At 38.9% G+C, this 22013-nt stretch overlaps 1 protein-coding gene across 3 annotated transcripts in view; it reads right to left on the bottom strand.

The window, feature by feature from the left end:
* Window positions 1-21868, bottom strand: part of TNRC6A (trinucleotide repeat containing adaptor 6A) — a 105631-nt gene extending 83763 nt beyond the window's left edge. The window contains exons 1-2 of one of the 3 annotated variants that reach the window (XM_012554635.2): window positions 21751-21868; window positions 455-542 (exon numbers count right to left, since the gene is read on the bottom strand). In XM_012554635.2, coding sequence (XP_012410089.2) covers window positions 455-514 — 60 coding nt within the window. In that variant the 5' untranslated portion in view covers window positions 515-542; window positions 21751-21868. Of the gene's footprint in view, window positions 1-454; window positions 728-15404; window positions 17154-21750 lie in introns of those variants that run through there. The other 2 variants (XM_023728532.1, XM_023728534.1) reach the window with 2 other exon arrangements.
* Window positions 21869-22013: the final 145 nt, after the last annotated feature.

The following is a 22013-nucleotide window of genomic DNA, read 5'->3' as shown; positions in this document are numbered from 1 at the left end:
TGTGTGTATTACTATGTATAGGTGTTGTTACCTCATTTAATCCAATCCTCATTTTACAAAATATATGGAAACTGAGGCTCAGAGAGGCTAAAGTTTTAAGTCCACATCGTTCTGTGGGAGAGCCAGGTTTCAAATCTTCATCTACGTGGCTACAAATTCCATGTTCCTCCCACTCATAAAATGATGTATTATGAAACATCTAGAAACAGCTAATTGAAAGATAAAGACCTATATAATGCACTTACCTTTGAAAAAGTACTGGCAATATTAAATAACTATGCATTAAAACATATACACTCAGCAACTTACGGTATATGCATATTCAAAGACATTAAATGTTAAAATCAATCTCTATTGAATTTAAAACACTGTCAAATGCTTTTTAAAAAATCTAGTAAGAGTAATTTTTAGTGTGTTTAAACTGCTTAATATAAATAGTTTATACATATACTACCTTCTTTTGAGCAGCTTCCTTCTTTTTCTTGTCGTCTTTTTTCTTTTTCTTTTCTTCCATCAACTGTTCTTCTTCTTGCACTAAACCCCTGAACCACACAGTTGCAATTAACTTTCCCAAAATGTATTAAGAAATAAAAAAAATGTTGCACACAGGTTCATTTTCACTCTTATTAGAAGCAAACCAAAACCAAACCTACTGCCGTCGAGTCAATTCCAACTCACAGTGATCCTATAAGACAGAGTAGAACTGTCCCATAGGGTTTCCAAGGCTGCATATCTTTTTGGAAGTAGACTGCCACATCTTTCTCCTGTGGAGTAGCTGGTGGGTTTGAATTACCAACCTTTAGGTTTGTAGCTGAACGCTTTAACCACTGCGCCACCGGGGCTCCTTATTAGAAGTAAAGACGTGGCAAATGGTGCTTATTCTTTTATCATTCATTGAAATAACACGCAACTTGTGACCTAAATAGTATAGCTTCTATACATTACAAATTCACTTCTCTTTATTAAGCCACAAGTAATAGTGCTTTCATCTTAATGTCATATCAAAGGAGACAACCTACAATTAGGAAATTTTACACTGGGAAACAAGCAATTCCCTCTAATGTTAGACCGTAAACAACATAGTGTAATCCAGAGTTACCTTGCTTCTGGCCCAATTATCAATTAGTAGCTAAATGGCAATGCCTGGGACACCTTTGGCTTCCCTTGCTCTAAACAACTTTATAAATATTTTTAGAAGAAGTTATTCATAAACAGGTGACTTGTATTTCAGTATTACAATAATTTCACATTCTATAAACATTCCAAGCTGTTTCATCAATACGTGTGAAACAATCAATAATGCAATTTTAAAAGTTTATTTCAATTTTTAAAATCTCAAATGCTCAACGTTGTCAACAGAACCTCTGGTTCAGGATTTCAAAAAAAAAGACTGAGCAAATGAGCTCGCTTCCTCATTCCCACTTCACCTCACTAAAATGACAAGGAAAAAAGTAATGACTCTCTTCTGAGCTGATGAATAAACAAGAGCAAAGGAAGCCGCAACCCAGAATAAGCACAAGAAAAGTCTGCAATGGTTGTATGCACCATCATTTCTAGCGGAGCTCTAGAGAGGTTTCAAGATCAAAGCAGGGAGAAGAGTAACAGGCACTGAAGGAAAACTGCCTAAGGAACAGAAAGAAAGGCCACAGCTACTCAACCCTATCATCCACTCCCCATTCCAGTACCTACAGTGCCACAGGTAGCAGCTGCATTTGAAGCCAGGCTAAAACCAAATAATTGCTCACTAAAAAACTAAACTTTCTGCAGGAGGCCGGCAGGGTTTGGTGTCCCAGATCAAAGCCCTTCTAGGAGGCTATTGCCACTCCTCTCCAACACACCCCTAAAGCAAAGCCTGCCATCAATACACTGTGATGGGACACTGAGACACATCAGACCTTCCATTCAGGGTAGGAGCCTATTGGATAAAGAGACCTGCACAAAGGTGAAGGAAAACACTCCAGTTACCTACATTAATCTAGTTTAGAATCTAAACCTTCATTCATAATACCAACAGATAACCAAGAAATACCAGACACTTGAAGAAACCCATCACACAAGGAGAAATTATATAAGGTAACTGTCTGAGGAAGCTTTCCAGAAGAGACATGAATTAACAAACAGACAAGGAGAGGTTCAGGGACATGAACTAAACATTTGGGGAACTGCAAATCATTTATCAAGGCTGGAAGGGATATGGCAGTGAGGATGTAGCAGAAGATAAAATGAGAAAGATAGGTAAGTACATAGGAACTGGAAGGGGTGTGTGATGCAACTGCACAAAATAAATGCTGGTTTGTTGATGGAAGAGACTGAGAGGAGATGCAGGTAGACAGTGAAAAACAAAACCAGTGATGTTATGCATAACTGATGATAATTTAGTAAAATTAAATATATGACTGCTAAAATCAGTTAAAAGTTGAAAGAAGAGTTTAAGTGCTGCTAGATTTCATTGTCATTTTGTTCTGTGTGGAACTGTCATGCGGCTAATGGAGTAGCTTAACAGATTCATGCCAACTGTAACTGTGACTCACTCTCTTTCATATTCTGTGTAAGGGAGGTGATGAGAGTGAGCAAGCTCACTCAGACTACAATCCTGGGGAAGTCAAGAATAAAGACAGCCACATCATAAGAGAGAGGCAGAATAAAATTAGTAAACAAAGGCAATGAAGTTACACCACCATCATGTTACCTGCTCTGGGTGTCATACTCTAGAAGACATGTAGAAGTCAAAGGTAAAAGATGATTACTACAGTACCTCAAAATACTTAATCTTTCTCAGTCTCAGTTTCTTCATATTAAAAGTGGAAATAAATGGTCATATGGATCTACTTCACAGGATTTTCGTAAGGATTTAATGAGAAGTGCTTACTTAGCACAGTGCCAAGGAAGCACTCAAATGTCTAGTCGATGTACCCCTTTCACCAGTTTTCAGTGGCATCCAAAAGACTATATTTACCCTAAGCATGTAAAGATATTATGGGCACTTATTATGCAGAAAACATCTGGAATCTTCAGCATTTGTTCTTTTTGTTCTCCTCTGAATTCTAGGCACCTCCTTTTCTAATCTTGTTGCATGGGTTGATAGATTTAATAAGTCTCAGTGTCCCATCATATTTGATACATGCTCCAGTCAGCAATCATCTATCCTTTTTTTCTTTTAAATTGTGCTTTAGGTGAAAGTTTACGGCTCAAGTTAATTTCTCGTTCAAAACAATATCTAACCTCTGAAGGCGAGCAGCAGGATACCTCAAATCTGCAAGTATCTATGACTCTACCTTGTTGCTCTAGAAAGGCTGGGCTCCCCTTTCATCAGAACTTGGTATTTTTATTTACTTATACCCTATATCTCATGTATAAAGACTTTGGGGTAGGTTGTTGGAATCCACTCCATGGCAATGGATTTGGTTTTAGTTTTTTATAAGAATCAATGCCAATGAGAAAACCTGCTAGGAAGATAGAAATGTGCTATCACTTGCTTGGGGTGGTGGTTAAACAAGTGTATACACATTTGCCAAGTCACTCATCTATACACTCATAACGTGTGAATTTTACTGTATATAAACTACAGCACAAAGTTAATTTTAAAACATACATACAAAGGAGAGGAATTCATTGTTTGGATTAGGGAAAATAAAGAGATTAGGGTCGGAATGGCATATTTCACACAATTATTCAAGCCACGCTTCAAATTTTGCCCTCATCTTCAGTAATCAATACAAATCATTTACTTGCACTGTCCAGGAATGAGTCTTCTCAAAAGTATGCAAGGACAGATTTATCTGTGTTACATGCAGCCTATTCAACAGTTTAGCCTAGCTTTTAGAAAATCTTCCTTCTTTAAACCAAAATCTACCTTCCTGTAACTTTCACTTACTTGTGCTATGGGCCCAGGAATGAAAACCAACCTGGTTAAAATGCTGATTGAAGAGACTGAGAAGAGATGGCTGTGCTGGGCATTTTATACATATTTTCTCACTAAATTATCACTAGTGTAATGACTAATGTTGCTGAAAGCTACCACTAAGTTGGTCCTCAACTCACAGCAACCCAACGCACAACAGAATAAAATACTGTCCAGTCCTTCACCTTTCCCATGATTGGTTGCGGACCAAACCCTGGTGATCCATAAGGTTTTCACTGGCTGATTTATGGAAGTAGATCACGGGCCTTTCTTCCTAGTCCATATTGGTCTGTAAGCTCTGCTAAAACCTGATCAGCATCATTGCAAAACGGATGCCTCCAATGACAGATGGGTGTTGAGGTGCTGACTGCACTGGCCAGGAATCGAACATGGGGACTCCTGCATGGAAGGTGAGCATTCTACCTCTGAACCACCACTGCCTTCATGTTTAAATGATATTTCCCTTTTATAAATGAAGAAACCGAGACTCAGAAGGGTTAAGTAACTTGTCCAAGGCCATACAGCTAGTACAGGGTACAGTCGGGATTCAAACACAGGGTATCAAAAGTTATAGCCTTTCCTTTCCCCTATACCATGGTACCTCCCAAAGTAAAGTGCTAGCTTTCTCTTCAGGAGTCACAGAGAATAAACCCTTTTCCTCTGGACAGACTAAGGGACAGATCTTCTTACATATAGTATACCGTACCCTTAGACTGTGTGCCGACACAGTCCTTTTCTTATTTCCTCCCATCTTCTACAAGAACCCTTTTGACAGAATGCACTCAGGAAATACGAAGCATCAGGGTTCCAAGAACACTGAGTGTAAGAACAGCAAAGGTATCAAGGAAAACAAAGACTCTAATAGTCTCTGGTTTTAACAAAAGGGACCCATGCACTGGTGACCTTTAAGAGAGCAATTTCAGTATTTTTCATTTTGTGAATGTTTATGGCAGAGTGATGTGGGAGAAATAACTAGACCACAGCTAGTGAATAGATGTGAGTTTCTTAAAAGAGAGAGAGAAATAGGAAGGTAGCTAGAAAATTATCAGGAATGAGCAAAAATTTCTGTTCTTTAAAGGAAATCATCATGAAAAATGCAAGATGTATGGCAGAGAATTTCAAGGTACCTGGAATGAGTTTATTCTCTTCATCCAAAATTATTTAATAACAGCTACATAATGTTTAATCAATCAACCAATAAGAATGTGCTGAGCACATTCAGTCTGACAGCCAAGCAGTCTGCTGTGCACTGGGAGAGCCCAAATAGAAAACATGACTTCAAACTGTACAATTTTATAGGAAAAATAATCGAACACACTCGAAATAAGAAAATAAGCAAACATTTGGTACGGGCTGTAAGCAAGTTCAGAAACATAAGACACGAGTATGAGCTGTTACAGCCATGGAAGGCTTCATGGAACAGTAAAAAGTTGATCTGGACCTTGAAAGGGGGCAGGATTTCTATAAACACAGAAGAGAAGTGGGCCTTAAGGCAAGGGAACACAAACAGGTATGGGCACAAGGAAAGCATGGAGACTTTTTTCTCTAAATTTATTTTGTTGTTGTTGTTGAGAATATACAGAGCAAAACATACATCAAGTCAACAGTTTCTACATGTACAATTTAGTGACACTGATTACATCTGAGTTGTGCAAACCATTCTCACCCACCTTTCCTGAGCTGTTCTTCCCTCATTAACATAAACTCACTGCCCACCCTAAGGTTCCTATCTAATCTTTCGAGTTGTTGTCAATTCGATCCCATATAGACAGTTCTTAAAAGAGCATAATGTTCAAGGCAGACTTTTTAAGCTAAACTATTGCTTGGTTTTAAGAAGACTTCAGGGGATATTTTTGGGTTCAGGTTTAAAAATTATCTCAGGGCAATAGTTTCAGGGGGTTCCACCCTGCATGGCTCCAGAAAGTCTAGAGTCCAAGAAAATTTGAAATTCTGTTCTGCATTTTCCCTCTTGTGACCAGGATTCTTCTATGGAATCTTTGATCAAAATGTTTAGTAATGGTAACCAGGCACCATCCAGTTCTGGTCTCACAAGGTATGGAGACTTCTTAACGTGGGAACTCCAGGAAGGAGCATTAAGCGGAATAGAAAAAAGGAGGAAAAATGTTGGGGAAGAGTAGGAAATAAGTTGGCTAAACAGGGTAGGAAGACTGCTGCAATAATCCAAGTGAATGTGTAATGGCCTGAACCACGATGGCAGCAGTGGAAAGGGAAAGCAAAGAATAAATCCAAGGGAATAATAAGGAAGAAATTGGAGTAGGTGGCAACATTAGTAAGGATGACAGAAGAGAGCTATGTTAATGACAACTCCAGATTTTAGAAATCCAAATTTCTGCTGTCAGAAATGACCATAATGGAACATGGAATCAGACATTTCTGTTTTGCTTTTAGGAAAGAGAAAACAGAAGGCAACTTTCCAGAGGGCCTGACTAGCCTATCAGTCAGCAACTCAGCATAAGCTCATTCTGACATAGAAGCCAGTTGCATGTTACAGCAAGTTATAAAAATACACTTCATGTCTTCTGCCAAAAAAAATTATATTTTGTTCTACTCCAGCTCAGCATTTCCCCTTATAGATCCCACCTTATTTTATTTCTTCCCAGCCATCCTGCTTCCCTTCTTCTGTCTGCTCACGTCCTCTTTTTAAGTCTCCTTCTTGTCCACCCACCTATATTAATCACCACAGCTGGTCTAGCATTACACACCACAAAGGCACTGGTAACCTTCAAAACTTTAATTCCACCAGATGGAAGAGATGGACACCCAACTGCAGGAAAATATTAGGTAAGGGAGTGAAGTCTGGGGTTTGGATCAGTTTTTCAAAAACTTTGGCAGTGAAATGAAGAGAACAGTATAAAATTAAGTTTTTTCTTTTTCTTTTTTTTTTTGGATTATTTTTAAAATAAAGAAGACTGGTATTTATCTGAAGGGGTAAAACAAATTAACAAAGAAATAAAGGTATCAGAGAAGGTGTTAGTGGAGGGAGTAACACAAAAGCTTAGTTTAAAACCACAGGTAGTTAAATATCCACCAACACATGTAAGTAGTTAAATAAAATTGATACATCCATAAAACAGAATACTATGCAGCTATTAAGGAGTTATGAGGAGTGCCTAGGTGGTGCCAACAGTTAACATACTTGGCTGCTAACTGAAAGGTTAAAGATCTGAGTCCACCCGGAGGCACCTCGAAGGAAGGCCTGGCAATCTACTTGTGGAAATCAGTCACTAAAAACTCTATGGAGTACAGTTCTACTCTGACACATGGTGTCACAAGGAGTCAGAATTGACTCAACAGCAACTGGTTGGTTAAGAAAATTAAGGTCCCTGATGTGAAAAGATCTGGAAGGTGTATACCGTTAACTGGAAAAATAAAGTTCACTAATGCTACCTTTTGTGTAAAAAGAGAGGAGGATAAGAATATATATCCACATGTGCGTGTATCTGAGTACATACACAAAAACTAATAAAAATACATATCTGTGGCAGAAGTATGAGAAGAAAAGGAGACAAGCGATAGGGTGGCGGCAATGTTGCATATTTCTAAATTGTATTTGATTGTGAACTATAAAGCATAGGCAAAAAGTTTAGCTTTGGAGGCGCAGGTGGTGGTGGTTAAGAGTTGGCACATCTTCCTCTTAAAAATGAAGAGACAGGAAAAAAGAGGGAGCAATGTGGGAAGACAGTCTGTATCTCTTCAAAAAGTAGGAGGCTGAAGTTGAAAGAGGTTCCCACTGCCCCATAATTTGAGCAATAAAATAAATAATGCTAGAAAGGATTATAATCCATTGAATAAAATAAAAATCCAGGAGTCCATACTGATATTAATAAGTGAATCAATAAATAAATAAGGTAGAGGAACAGATCTCACAGTAGGATGTCAACTAATGAAGGAAGAGTGATGAAATTAGAAAATCATTTGTGGTAGTGATGGTTGCACAACATGGTAAGTATAATTAATGTCACTGAATTATATGTTTTAAAAAGGTTAAAATGGCAAATGTTTTGTTATACATATTTTTACGACAGTAATTTTTTTAAAAGAAAACCATTATTTGGCAACCGATTAATTCAGGCAAAAATCATCAATGGATACTAAAACTAGTGGGTAAAAACCTGATGAGGAACAAGATATCTGTATTGTCTAAAAGTATTTCCCAATAAGATAACTAATTACAAAAGGAAAAATAGTAACTTTACAATGGTGAAACCTGATACTGACTTAACCAAGTTGTTAAAGTTACCATCAACTGCAATGGAATAAATGGACACTGTGCACCTCTTGATATACTACACTGAGAAAAACATATCACTGCTAAAAATGCATAACCTGAATCTAATCATGAGGAAACACAGATTGAGAGACGTTCTATAAAATAACTAGCCTGTACTCTTTAAAAATATCAAGGTCTTGAAGAACAAAAGAATGAGAAATGGTTCCAGATTACAGGTGTCTAAACAAACATGAAAACTAAGCAATCCTGGATTGAATCCCTCACCAGAAAATACGTGTGCGTGCGTGCGTGCGTGCGTGCGTGTGTGTGTACACAAAACCAAACCCATTCCCATCAAGTTGACTCCGACTCATAGCAACCTTATAAGGACAGAGTAGAACTGCCCCATAGGGTTTCCATGGAGCAACTACTGGATTCAAACTGCCGACCTTTTAGTTTGCAGCCGTAGGTGTATATATATATGCATGTGTGTGTGTATATATATATGTGTGTGTGTGTGTGTATACACACACACACACACACAGAGTTTTGTTTTGCTCTAAAGGGCATTACTGAGACAACTGGCAAAACTAGGTCTGCAGACTAGCTATTAAGATTGCTGTGCCAATGTTAACTTCCCAGTTTTGCTAATGGTCCTGTGGTTACTAAGAAAATGCTCTTGTTTTTAGAAAATACATTAAGTTGTTAGGAGTAAAAGGACATAACGTCTCAGTCGGTTAAGAAAAAAACAGCATGAATATAAAAGGAGGGCATGATAAAACAAATGTGGTTAAATGTTAACATTTGGGGAATGTGGCTGAAGGATATTTGGGAATTCTTTGTTCTATTCTTGTAACATTTCTCTAAATCTGAAATTATTTCAATATAAAAAGCTCAGGTTGAAGAAAGTCAACGAGATTAGAAATTGAGAGAATAACAGATACCCCACCAGAATGACAGAAGCACTCCTCTAGTTTACAAAGTACTCCTGGGTACTACCCATTTTGAACCCACAACAACCCTCAAAAAAGGAAATGATATTATTCCCATTTGACAGTCAAAGAAACTGAGGATCAGAAAGTCTAAGTGACTTGTCAGATAGTACAAGGCTGTGGTAGAGCTGACCCAAAATCCAAGTTTTCTAAATCTACTACTACTACTACCAATACTACTACCACCACCACCTAAATCCTACTCCTCTTTTAAGGCTTAGCTTAATTACTAGTTCCTTCATGATTTTTTTCGAGCCCATACAAACCTCATCCTTGACCTCTAACTGAACAATGCCAATTTTCTAATTATTACAGATGTTAATCTTAACCTTCCAAATAGAGTTAAATGCTGCTCTGGAAACAAAAATCAGTTCTTCTACTTATTTTATACTCTATGGCACTAGGCACTCCAATTAGATGCCAATTTCTGCTTCCTTGCCGTTACTAAACTGTAACTCCACCACCAGCACTGAAAATGCACTCTTTTCACTCTTACTCCTATCCACAGTCTACGTCTCCTTTGAGGACCTTAAGTTTAAATCCAGTCTATTCAAATAAGCACTGCCTAGGCAGTATAGCATGCAGTTAAGAACTCAGGCTTTAACGCCAAAGACAAGGGGGCTTAAATCTCAACCCCACCATCTATTTGTGTAACCTTAAGAATTTAAATGTTTCTAAGCCTCCATGTCCTCTTTTGTGAGAGGCCTCAGACTGCACCTCCCTCAAAGGACTGGTGTGAAGATTCAATTAGGTAATGCAGATGAAGTGCTTAACAGATGCACGTAAGTGTACACTAAACCTCAACTACAAGAGACTAGGAACAAAACACGGCTCTAGGCTGAGGTTAGGATACAAAGAAAGCTGCAACCTGGCCCACAAAGCAGAGAGAGGCATACAGTATAAAATGGAACTGAATATACGAAAACAATTATTATAGCACATTTCAGAACAAGATAGGTGTCAAATCAGCAACTAAAGACCCCAATTCCAAAGCACACCAAACCAAGTGCCAGGTACCAAAAGCAGACAAAGGCATCACAAGAAGAGAAAACTACATGGTGATGGATGCACAACAGGGTGAATGCAATTAATGTCACTGAACTACACATGTAAAAAATGGTTGAAATGGCAAATGTTTTGTTAAATATTTCACCACAGTAAAAAGTTTAAAAAAAGAGAGAAAACTACAGACCAATAACCCTTATGAATAGAGACACAAAAATCCTCAAGAGAAGAGTAACAAATGGAATCCAGGAACATCAAAAAAATATAACCAAGTGGAATTTATCCCAGGAATGCAAGGTTTGTTTAACATTATGAAAATCAGTCAAAGCAATGCAACATATTAATAGAATAAAGGACAAAAATTACATGATGATCTCAATGGACAAAGAAAGAACATGATGAAATCCAACACCCTTTCATAACCAAAAAAAAAATCAACTAGGAATAGAAATAAACTTCTTGGTAAAGGCCATCTATGAAAAACCCACAGCTTCACAACATATTCCATCCCTAAGACAAGGATGTCTATTCTTGCCACTTCTATTCAACACTGTACTGGAGGTTCTAGTCAAAGAAACTAGACTAGAAAAAGAAATAAAACGCATTCAGATTGGAAAGGAAGCAGTAGAATTATTCACAGATGACATGATCTTATATATAGGAAGTACTTACAAATGCACACATGTTCACACACATGCCCGTACATACACACACACAAATTAGAATGAGTTCAGCACAGCTGCAGGATACAGGATCAACATATAAAAATTAATTGTCTCTATACACTAGCAATGAACAATCTGAAAATGAAACTAAGAAAACAATTCCATTCACAATAGCATCAAATAGAATACTTAGGAATAAATTTAACAAAAAAAGTGCAAGTCTTATACAAAGAAAACTACAAGATGTCATTGAAAAAAAGTAAAGACCTAAATAGATGGAAAGACATCCCATGCTCATGAACTAGAAGACTTAATAACATTAAGATGGCAATACTCCCCACACTAACCTACACATTTAACACAAACCAAACCAAAACCCGCTGCCATCAAGTCGATTCCAACTCATAGTGACCCTATAGGACAGAGGAGAACTGCCCACAGGGCTTCCAAAGAGTGGCTGGTGGATTAAACTGGCCAATCTTTTGGTTACCAGCTAAACGCTTAATGACTGTGCCACCAGGGCTCCGACACATTCAACACAATCCCTATTAAAATCTCAGCTAGCTTTTTGCAGAAACTGAAAAGCTGATGTTAAAATTTGTACAGAAATGCATGGGACCCAGAACAGCCAACAATCCTGAAAAATAACAAAGCTGAAGGACTCAGACTTCCTGATTTCAAACCTACTACAAAGCTACAGTAATCAAGACAGTGTGGAACTGGCATAATAGGCATACAGATCAATGGGATAAAATTCAGAGTGCAGAAATAATCTTACATTTATAGTCAATTTTCAGTAAGTGTGCCAAGATGAAGTTTTTTCAACAAATTGTGCTGGAACAACTGCATATGCACTTGCAAGAGAATGAAGCTGAACCTATACCTTACACCATACACAAAAATTAACTCAAAATGGGACACAGACCTAATCATAGACCTAAATGTAACAGCTAATACTGTAAGACTCCTAGAAGAAAACATCTTTGTGACTTTAGATTTGGCACCAACAACGCAAACAACAAAAGAAAAAACAGATAAACTGACCTTACGTCTGCTTCAAGGGATACCGTCAAGAAAGTGAAACAACAAGGAAAGTATTAGCCTGAGAGACAGGGCCACATAGACCAGAGACTTCATCAGCCTGAGACCAGAAGAACTGGATGGTGCCCGGCTACCACCAATGATGGCCCTGACAGGGAACACAACTGAGAGTCCCTGATCGAGCGGGGGATGGGTGGGATGCAGAACTCAAATTCTAGTAAAAAGACAAGACTTAATGGTCTGACTGAGACTGGAGGAACCCCAGACAGCATGGCCCCCGGACTCTCTGTCAACCCAGAACTAAAACCATTCCCGAGGCCAACTCTTCAGACAAAGATTGGACTGGACTGTGGGACATAAAATGATACTCATGAAGAGTGTGCTTCTTAGCTTAAGTAGATACATGAGACTAAATGGGCAACTTGGGTCCAGAGGTGAGATGAGAAGGCAGAGAGGGTTAGGAGCTGGTTGAATGGACACGGGAAATCAGGGTGGAAAGCAGGAGTGTGCTGTCACAGTACACGGAGAGCAATTAGGGTCACATATCAATGTATGTATAAATTTTTGTATGACAGACTAACTTGAATTGTAAACTTTCACTTAAACTACAATAATAAAAAAAGTGAAACGACACATAGAATGGGAGAAAATATTTATGAATCATATATCTGATGAGGAACTTATATCCAGAATATATAAAGAACTCTTACAACGCAAAAAAACAAATAACCTAATTAAAAATGGGCAAATGACTTGAATAGACATTTTTCCAAAGAAGACACGGGAATGGCCAGTAAGTACATGAAAAAAGGGTCAATATCGTTAATCATCCAGAGAATGCAAATCAAAACCATAGTGAGATACCACTTCACACCCACTAAAAAAACAAAACAAACAAACCCATTGCCAAAGAGCTGATTCCGACTCACAGTGACCCTGTGTGTTAGAAAAGAACTGTTGCATAGGGTTTTCTTGGCTTTAATCTTTATGGAAGCAGATCACCAGGCCTTTCTTTTGAGGCACAGCTGGGTGGGTTCAAACCACCAACCTTTAGGTTAACAGCCAATTGTCACCCAGGGACCTGATCACATCCACTAAGATGGTTATAATAAAAAGAAAACACACGTAAAGGAGTCCCTGGGGGGTGAAAATGGCTAAATACTCTACTACTAGCCAAAAGGTTGGTGGTTCAAACCCACCCAGAGGCACCTGGGAAGACAGGCCTGGCAATCTGCTTTCGAAAGGTCACAGCCTTGAAAACCATATGAAGTTCTATTCTGCACACATGGGGTCACACGAGTCAAAACCTCGATTTGACAGCAACTAACAACGAGAATGTGAGGAAACTGGAACCCTGACATACTGCTAATGGGAACGTAAATGGTGCAGCCACTCTGGAAAACAGTCTGGCAGTTTCTCAAGAAGTTAAACATACGGTTGTCATATGACCCAGCAATTCCACTCCTAGGTACATACCCAAAGATATGTCCACATAAACACTTGTACCCTAAGATTCATAGCAGCTAATGCCCAAAGTGGAAACAACCCAAATGCCCATCAACTGATGAAGAGATAAACAAAACATGGTATAGCCATACAATGGAATATTCTTCAGCCATAAAAAGAAATGAAGTACTAATAAATGCTACAATATTGATGAACCTTGAAAACATGCTAAGTGAAAGAAGCTAGATACAAAACGCCACACATATTGTACGATTGCACCAGGGCTCCTTTCTCATTGCCTAGGGATTCACAAATAGAATAACGTGTAAAACACTATTTCTCTGACATCCTGTATATAGTCAATTACCATAAGAGTGAAGTAATGCTTAAAAATACATTTAAAATTGGTGCTATTTAAACACCATATCATACAGCACCATTTCCTGGGGAGCATAAGCACATGTGTTTTGGGGGATACTTCAAAAAGAAAGGGACCGAAGTCAACAAAACACAGATGTCATAATTATAAAAATATTCAATATCACTGAAGCAAACGGCTCAATAAATGCTAGCTGACTGAAAACCACGAGCAAGGAGAGCAAAACAAGTGAGTTGGCTTAATCTTGTTTATTATTATACAATACCCAATCAATCACTGTTTGTAGAAAATACCTTGTAAGGTTCAAAGTATAAAATTTCTCAACCAGGTTTCAATCTGTTTTGAACATTCCACTTGAAACAGGAAGTCAGCTGAGTCACCGTTCCATAAGATACTACTGTTGAAAATTCAAAATGTTTTTCCCTAGTTACAAGAGCAGAAATGCTGCTCCATAGTTAACACACACAGACATACTGTCATGGTTTGAATTATGTCCCCCAAAAAATGTGTACATCAGTTTGTCTGGGCCATGATTCCTGGTACTGTGTGATTTTCCTATACGTTGTAAAACCTGCCTCTATGATGTTAATGAGGGAGGATGGGTGGCAGTTGTGCTAGTAAGGCAGGACTGGATCTACAAGACTGGATTGTGTCCTGAGGCAATCTCTTCGGATATAAAAGACAGAAGTAAGCAGTGAGATGGGGGATCTCATACCATCAAGAAAGCAGTGCTGGGAGCAGAGCGCGTCCTTTGGACAGGGATCCCTGTGCAGAGACGCTCCTAGTCCGGTGGAACACTGAAAAGAAGGCCGACAGAGAGAAAAAGCCTTCCCCTAGAGCTGATGCCCTGAATTTGGACTTTTAGCCTACTCTGACTATGAGGAAATAAACTTCTCTTCATTAAAACCATCCACTTGTGGTATTTCTGTTGTAGCAGCACTAGATGACTAAGACACATACACATACACAGAATGCAAATCATATTTAAAATACGACCATTTTAAACAGGAAATTTAAACTATATATTCATGTGTGTGTGTTTTTGTTTTGTTTTGGAGGACTGTGGGTAAACTATACCTTAGTCAAATGACCAAACCAAAAACCCACCGCTGTAGAGTCGATCTCGACTCACAGTGACCCTATAGGACAAAGGAGAACTGCCCCATAGGGTTCCAAGGCTGTAAATCTTTATAGAAGCAGACTGTCACATCTTTCTCCCACAGAGTGGCTGGTGGGTTCAAACGTTTTGGTTAGAAGCCAAGTGCTTAACCACTGTGTCACCAGGGCTCCTATCCTATAGACAAATGATACCCATCTCATCACTGAATCTCCAAGTTTCCCTTTTACTGATACTACTATATTCACCTACTCTGAAATCCTCCCTATAATACAATGCTTCTTAATCTTTGGGGAGCCATGACCCTTTGAAATCTGATAAATGCTAAGAACGATCTCTCGTTTTTAAGAAATTAAAATTAATTAAAAAATAAACAAGAACACACACACACAATTTTCCAAACCACTTCAAACCATCGCCAGGCCCTCTGCGCAGTCAGAATGGGAACCCCTCCTGTTCTTGTTCTGGTGGCACACTGCCACTCTAACTCCAACTAGGCACGCTTTTTAAGAACACACGTTACAAGCCCAACCTCTATGTTTCATTTTCTTACCAGAGTTATCAGTTCATCACTATCAAAGCTAAAAACAAGCAACTTTTATGTCTAATAATTCATAAGGGAGCTACCTTCAGGATGTTGTTGTTAGGGGCCGCTGAGTTGATTTTCTACTCACAGTAACTCCGTGTGACAGAGCAGAAGTGTCCCACAGGGTTTTCTAGGCTGTAATCTTTATGGGAGTAGATCGCCAAGTTTTTCTCTCTCGGACCCTGTGGGTGGGTTCGAACAGTCAACCTTTTGGTTAGCTGCCAAGCACTTAACCATCATGCCACCAGGGCTCGTCACCTTCAGGATAACCCTTCAGAAAAGTGGCAATCACTACAACTGATCAATTTAAACAGGAAGACCTTTGATTATAACTTCAAATATTAAAATTACCCCTTAGTTTAAAATAACTGTTTGGTAATTCCTAAATTGAAACAAACACGGAGTTAGTGTAAAGGGGCTAAGAAAAATAAACAAAAAACAGTTGCTATCAGTTGATTCTGACTCATGGCAACCCCATGTGTATCGGAATAGAACTGCGTGCTCCATAGGGTTCTCAATGGCTGATTTTTCGGAACTGGTCCTCCAGGCCTTTCTTAATCCTTCAGTTCATTTGCTAAAAAAGGGAGCCTGATGTGATGCAATGAGAACAAACATATCATCACCTACGGGATATTTCTGCCAAAAAAGTTTAACCTGAATTTAATCATATGGAAACAATCAGACAAATCCAAACCAAAGCCTGCAAAAGCAACTAGCCTGGACTATTCCAAAATGCCAACGTCATAAAAGGGGCAGAAAAGCTAGGGACCTGTTCCTGATGTAAAGACACTAAAGAAACAATATAACTAAATGTAACTCTGGATTAAGGAGTTAGGGGAAAAGAACAAAACCATCTATAAAGATATTAATGGGACAACTGGGGAAATACGAACATGGACTGAATAGTATAACAAAGCTAAATTTGCTATGATTGTTGTGTAGAATGTCCTTGTTCTTAGGAGACACAAACTGCCTTATTTAGGAGTGAAGTATCATGATAAAATAAATATGGCAAAATGTTAATTGCTAAATCAAGGTAAAGAGATACAGGCGTTCACCTGATTATTCTTGCTTTCCTGAAAGTTAGAAACTTTTTTAAATTTAAAATAGGAGGATTTTTTCTTGATTTTAAGCAGAAGACTTACCATAGCAGACTACATATAACGCATACCTATTTCATTTAGTCTTTCTCATCGTGGGCAATACTTTGGAGGTTGTAATAAAACACAACTGTAAAGGACTTCCCAGACTTTTGAATTTATACTTGCAGGTATATTTTAGATGCCAAAATTCAGAAGTGGTTACAGAATGGTACTCTTTAATATGTTTATTTTTAAATTTTCCACAGAAGGTTGTCACACGTTTTTAAATTAAGCTTACAGTTTGTGATTTATTTAGTTTATCAACTGATTTACCACCTAGTTGCCAAATTAAGCTAGAAAACTACCAATATGAATTTGATGGCCTGCAAACCATATCAGAGGAAAAGCTTAAAATCAGAAGTTTTTTTTTTTTTTTTTTTTCAGATAAAGGCTGATGAATTCCAAGAGCAGGGTCCACTTTAGCTAGGGAGCCTGAATGCCCTGGTTTACTCCAGCCAAGTGTTTCAGACAGGTGTTCCAGTTTAGATGCTACCTTATATGGTATTATAGCACCTTTAATTATTTCTGTTGCACAATGGCATTCAAGAGTTGATATTAAAAAAAACAACAAACAAAACTCGGTGCTGTCGAGTCGATTCCAACCCATAGCGACCCTATAGGACAGAGTAGAACTGCCCCATAGAGTTTCCAAGGAGTGCCTGGTGGATACAAACCTGCCAACCTTTTGGTTAGCAGCGGAAGCTCTTAACCATTATGCCACCAGGGTTTCCATAATTGATACGGGGGGAATCAGTATAGCATGAAGCATGTAACCTTTACTTTAAACAATATGCCCTACATTAAACTCATTAACAGAATAGGCAAAAAAATATATATACTGAGATGACTGTTCTTACTTTTTCAGAAAGAAAGGAGAAACCAAATTTGATTTTTTTCTATTGTGCAATACAAAGTAAAATACCGCATAACGGAAAAAACACTAGAGTTGGGAGTCAAAAGGCTTTATTTGAATCTCATCTCTGTAACTTGTCAGAGAATAGAACCTTAGAGCAAGTTACTTGATCTGTCTCAACTATAGCTTTCATTTGTACAATGAAAGGTTTAGAATACTGGCTGGTCTCTAAGGTCATGTCCAGCTCTAAATACTCAATGATTCTGACTATGGCCTCCAAAAAAAATTTTCAATTGACCAGCTGATTTTTTTCTAATTGACTGGCTAGTGGATTCAAACTGTCACCCTTCTGGTTAGCAGCTGAGCTCTTAGCCACTAGGCCACTAGGGCTCTGTTCTGTTCAGAGAATGGGTCAATTTCCCACTCACCCAAGATGGAGACCTCTTGAGTATTTAGACTCCTCCTCTCACAATGAATCAGCTGTCAAATCCCACAGATTCCACCTCCTCAGTAACTCACACTCTCACCTCTTTTCCACCACCACTTCAAGTCCTCATCACCTCTTGCCTAGATCTAGTTGATGTCCTACAAATATACCTGATTACGAATCCTGACCTGGAAAATTATTCAGATCACATTACCACCTTGTCCGAAAACATGCCAATAGTTCCCCACTACCCATGTATTGGAGCCCTGGTGGCACAGTGGTTAAGAACTCAGCTGCTAACCAAAAGGTCAGCAGTTCGAATCCACCAGCTGCTCCTTGGAAACCCTATGGGGCAGTTCCACTCTGTTCTACAGGGTCAATAAGGGTCTGAATCAACTCAACGGCAATGGGTTTGTTTTTGTTTTGTTTTGTTTTTGTTCACCCATTATTTATGCACAAACTTCTCAATCTGAAATCGAAAAACCTACAAATCTGGCCTCAACCAGTCTGCTACAAATCCCTTGTATTCCAGTTATACTAAACTACCCACCACTATTTCAAAAACCCCCATACTTTCCAGATTTTGTGCCTTTACTTCTGCTCTATTATTACACTGCCCTTTTTCTCTGCCTATACTGATCACCCGATTTAGACATGATAGCTCCCTCTTTTGAATGCCCATGATCCTGACACACTGTGACAATATTGATGGGCAACAGGGGATTAAGAGAGTTTACCTAGAGTAGTAAACTAAATTTATCACTTGTGCCAATTTTGTTTAACTGGCCGTGGCTACCTGGCACACTGTCTTGAGAAGGATTTGCAGCTTAGCAGAGGAAAAGGAGAATGCCAGCACCCAACATATCTTTGACATTCAGAGGCCGTGCTTCCAAACTGGGGGTCCACACAATGGGGTTCAGGCTTCCAAGGAATTAAAGCATGTTGAAATCAACTTAACATTTAAAGGTTTGGAGATTTCATATTATAAATCCAATGTTTGGTTATCTTCAGAAAATATGAAAATCTAAAAGGCAGTAGTTCTTAACTGGGGCAATTTTGCCCCCAGGAGACATTTGGAAATATCTGGAGAAATTTCTGACGGGGGGGGGGGGGCGGGTTGCTACTAGCAAATGCTGCTGAACATCCTAAAATGCACAGGAGAGCCCTCACAACTATATATTATCCAGTTCAAACTGGTTGACAGTGCCCAGGTTGAGAAACCCTAATCTAAAAGTACTGCATGTATCTGTGGGTTCTCTATGCCCAAAAAGATTTTCAAATTTTTCAAGGTAAGAATCACATCTTTGTAACAGACAATATAAAACAGTTCAAAGCCAGACAGCGCTTCCAATTTCTAGCAGTATGGCCTCCTATAAATTATTTAACCTCTGTCTACCTCCAATTCTTCATCTGTAAAATAGGGATAATAGTATCTACTCTCAAGGTGTTGCAAGGATCAGATACACTAATACATGTAAAGTCTTTGGAAAAGGGTGCCTGGCAGATTATTAATAACTTAACAATTGTTAAACTATTAACAATTAAATTCAGCTATTTCCATTCTTCCCCTTTCCAGTGCCTAGTCCCATACTTGGAACACAGAAGATGCTCAAAAAATGCTTGCTAAATTAATTCAAAATAAAACTTTGACTTTTAACTAAAAAAAAACAAAAAAAACTCGTTGCCATCGAGTCCCGACTCATAGCGACCCTACAGTACAAAGTAGAACTGCCCCATAGGGTTTCCAAGGAGCAGCTGGTGGATTTGAACTGCTGACCTGTTGGTTAGCAGCTGAGCTCTTAACACTGTGCCGCCAGGGCTCCAACTTTTGACTAAACACATATAAAATCCGTTGCCATTGAGTCGATTTTGACTCATAGTGACCCTAAAGGACAGAGTAGAACCGAGACTGTGAATCTTTATGGAAGCAGATTGCCACATATTTATCCTGCAAAGTGGCTGGTAGGTTCGAACTCCACCACCAGGGCTCCTTAATATATGCTCCTTATTTGGGAAAAAGGAAGCAAAGAGCTAGAGATGGAGTTGAAAGGAAGCACATGCCCACCTAATCACATCTCTCTCCTCAGAACATTTTTAACCTTTGAGAAATGTTACCCTCTCAATGAGCCCTTAGTATACGCTGCCTTGTAATCTCCTTGATACTTACTTTTCCTTTTTGTAGATGTCTTCTGACCAGCTAAGGATTCTCAAACATAGGAATGAGATGGTATCTTACCCTGACCCCTACATCACCTACCTGCATTATCGCTTTTTATGTATTTATTATAGTCCAGATTGGACATGCTCTTTGTGGCCAGGGACAGCACTCAAATTATTTTTATATAACCCAAGGGAGCTAACAGACCTTAGTAACTGGCTGGCCCAAAGCTTTCATTTTATAGATTAGGCACAGAGAGGCTAAGCGACATGCCAAGAGTCAAGGTCACATTGTAAGTGGCAGCGCTGGGATTCAAACTCTGATACATAGCTTATACGTACATGCCAAGCTCTACTCAACTGGTACAGCATGTGAAAATTATCTGTGGTAAAGAATTTTTAATCAAGTCCTAGAAAACCTCCATAGGGATTATACTGATATAGTTACCTGACAAAGCAAAAATAGTGAAATAGACCTAAACTCCAAATTCCTTTCTGCTGCTAAAATTATACCTTAATAATTCAACCTGCTTTACTTTAACGGTTCCATACTTCAACATTTCTTTAATAGCTTTTGACAACAGAACTTACTTAAATATCCAACCAACAGTTATTTAATCAGAGATGTGAGGCTTACTTTCTTTTAAATAATTCCCAAATTATTTTCAGTAGCCAGAAAACCTCTTATTAGGTAAGCCAATGATGCCCATCCTTCACCAACTGAAAAACTTCTTTAATGATCACCTGAATAGATTAATATCTATAAAATTAAAAAGGCCAGCAATTTGGAACGATTCTATACGGAGAAAAATATTTAGGTGATTTTAATTGTGCTAATAACCTCCATAAAAGCAATCACCAAAAGCAAACTACATTAAGACCTGAGATGGGAGAAATGCTATTTTATTCTGTCCAAGTGAAAGATACCGGTTCACTGATTTAGTTAATCTAGAAGTTTCTGAGTGTCCCAGTGTGATGTAAAAGGAAAAGGTGAATAAGAAAGGCAACGACTGTGACAGAAAATCAATGTTAAAAAAGACTTAAATACAGTGCAATGCCCTGATTCTTAAGCAATTACAGCTCAATAAAGCTAAACATTTCCATAAAAGCATCGTTTAAAAGACAAAACGCTCCCTTTACAGTGATGATTTAAGGCACCAGCACAAAAGCACTCTAGCCCAATAGGAATGATATAACCACTTACTGGGAGCAGATTTTTAATCATTTTATCAATTGATAAAAAGAAACCCCTCCATCCCCCAACGTAGACAACAATGTAGTTTCAAAGGAAAACAAAACGCAGCTTATGCTTGGTAAAGTTCAAGGGCAAAACTGTTTCCAGTGCAACACAACCCGCCTGACTACAACGTGTAGAAAAAAAATGCGAACACATAGTATCTTTTTATAAAAGCAACAATTTGACCTACAAACTAATAACGGGGAAGCCAAAACAGTTTGACAGCCCGCCATAAGGGCCGCCTCAATCATGAGTCACACAATGCCTGCAATCATTTACAATAGTAATTAATGCACAAGTCCCCTAATTAAATTCTACAAGGATACGAATGCTTTAACTAAGTTTACAAGAATTGCTTTTCACTTTTTCTCCCCCTAAGAAAGGAACGCACGCGTAATTACGCATCCCCCCGCAAATCCTCCATACGATATTCCCTCCAGCCGCTTCCCCGAATGTCTATTCCCTGCGTGCGAAAGAAAATGACACGGGGAACTTCTAAACAGAGAAAGGGCGAGCCAGAGTGAAAATACACGATTAATGGAACGGGAGATGGAAGGCTCGCCCATCTTACCTGCTTAGATTTCTTTCTACGTCTTTGGTAGCTTTAGCTTCCAATTCTCTGAAACAGAAAAGAAAAGGAGATGCGCGTGAAAACCGAGCTGCTGCGGCAGCGGCTCGCTCCGGGGCCGGTTGGGGGAGGGGAGAGGAGCGGTACGCAGAGGGGGGCTCACAAAGCTGCGAGGCTGCAGCCCCGGCTGCGGTCAGACCGCAGGAGCGAGGCGCAACCCCCTGCCCGGCCCCGGGAGCGCAGCGCCGCCCCTCCGGGCCGCCCGC

The sequence above is a fragment of the Trichechus manatus genome, unplaced genomic scaffold (genome assembly GCF_000243295.1).
Source record: "Trichechus manatus latirostris isolate Lorelei unplaced genomic scaffold, TriManLat1.0 scaffold00024, whole genome shotgun sequence".
NCBI classification, from domain to species: Eukaryota; Metazoa; Chordata; class Mammalia; order Sirenia; family Trichechidae; genus Trichechus; species Trichechus manatus.
Note: the sequence above shows the minus strand (reverse complement) of the source record. Positions and strands in the feature narration are given on the sequence as shown.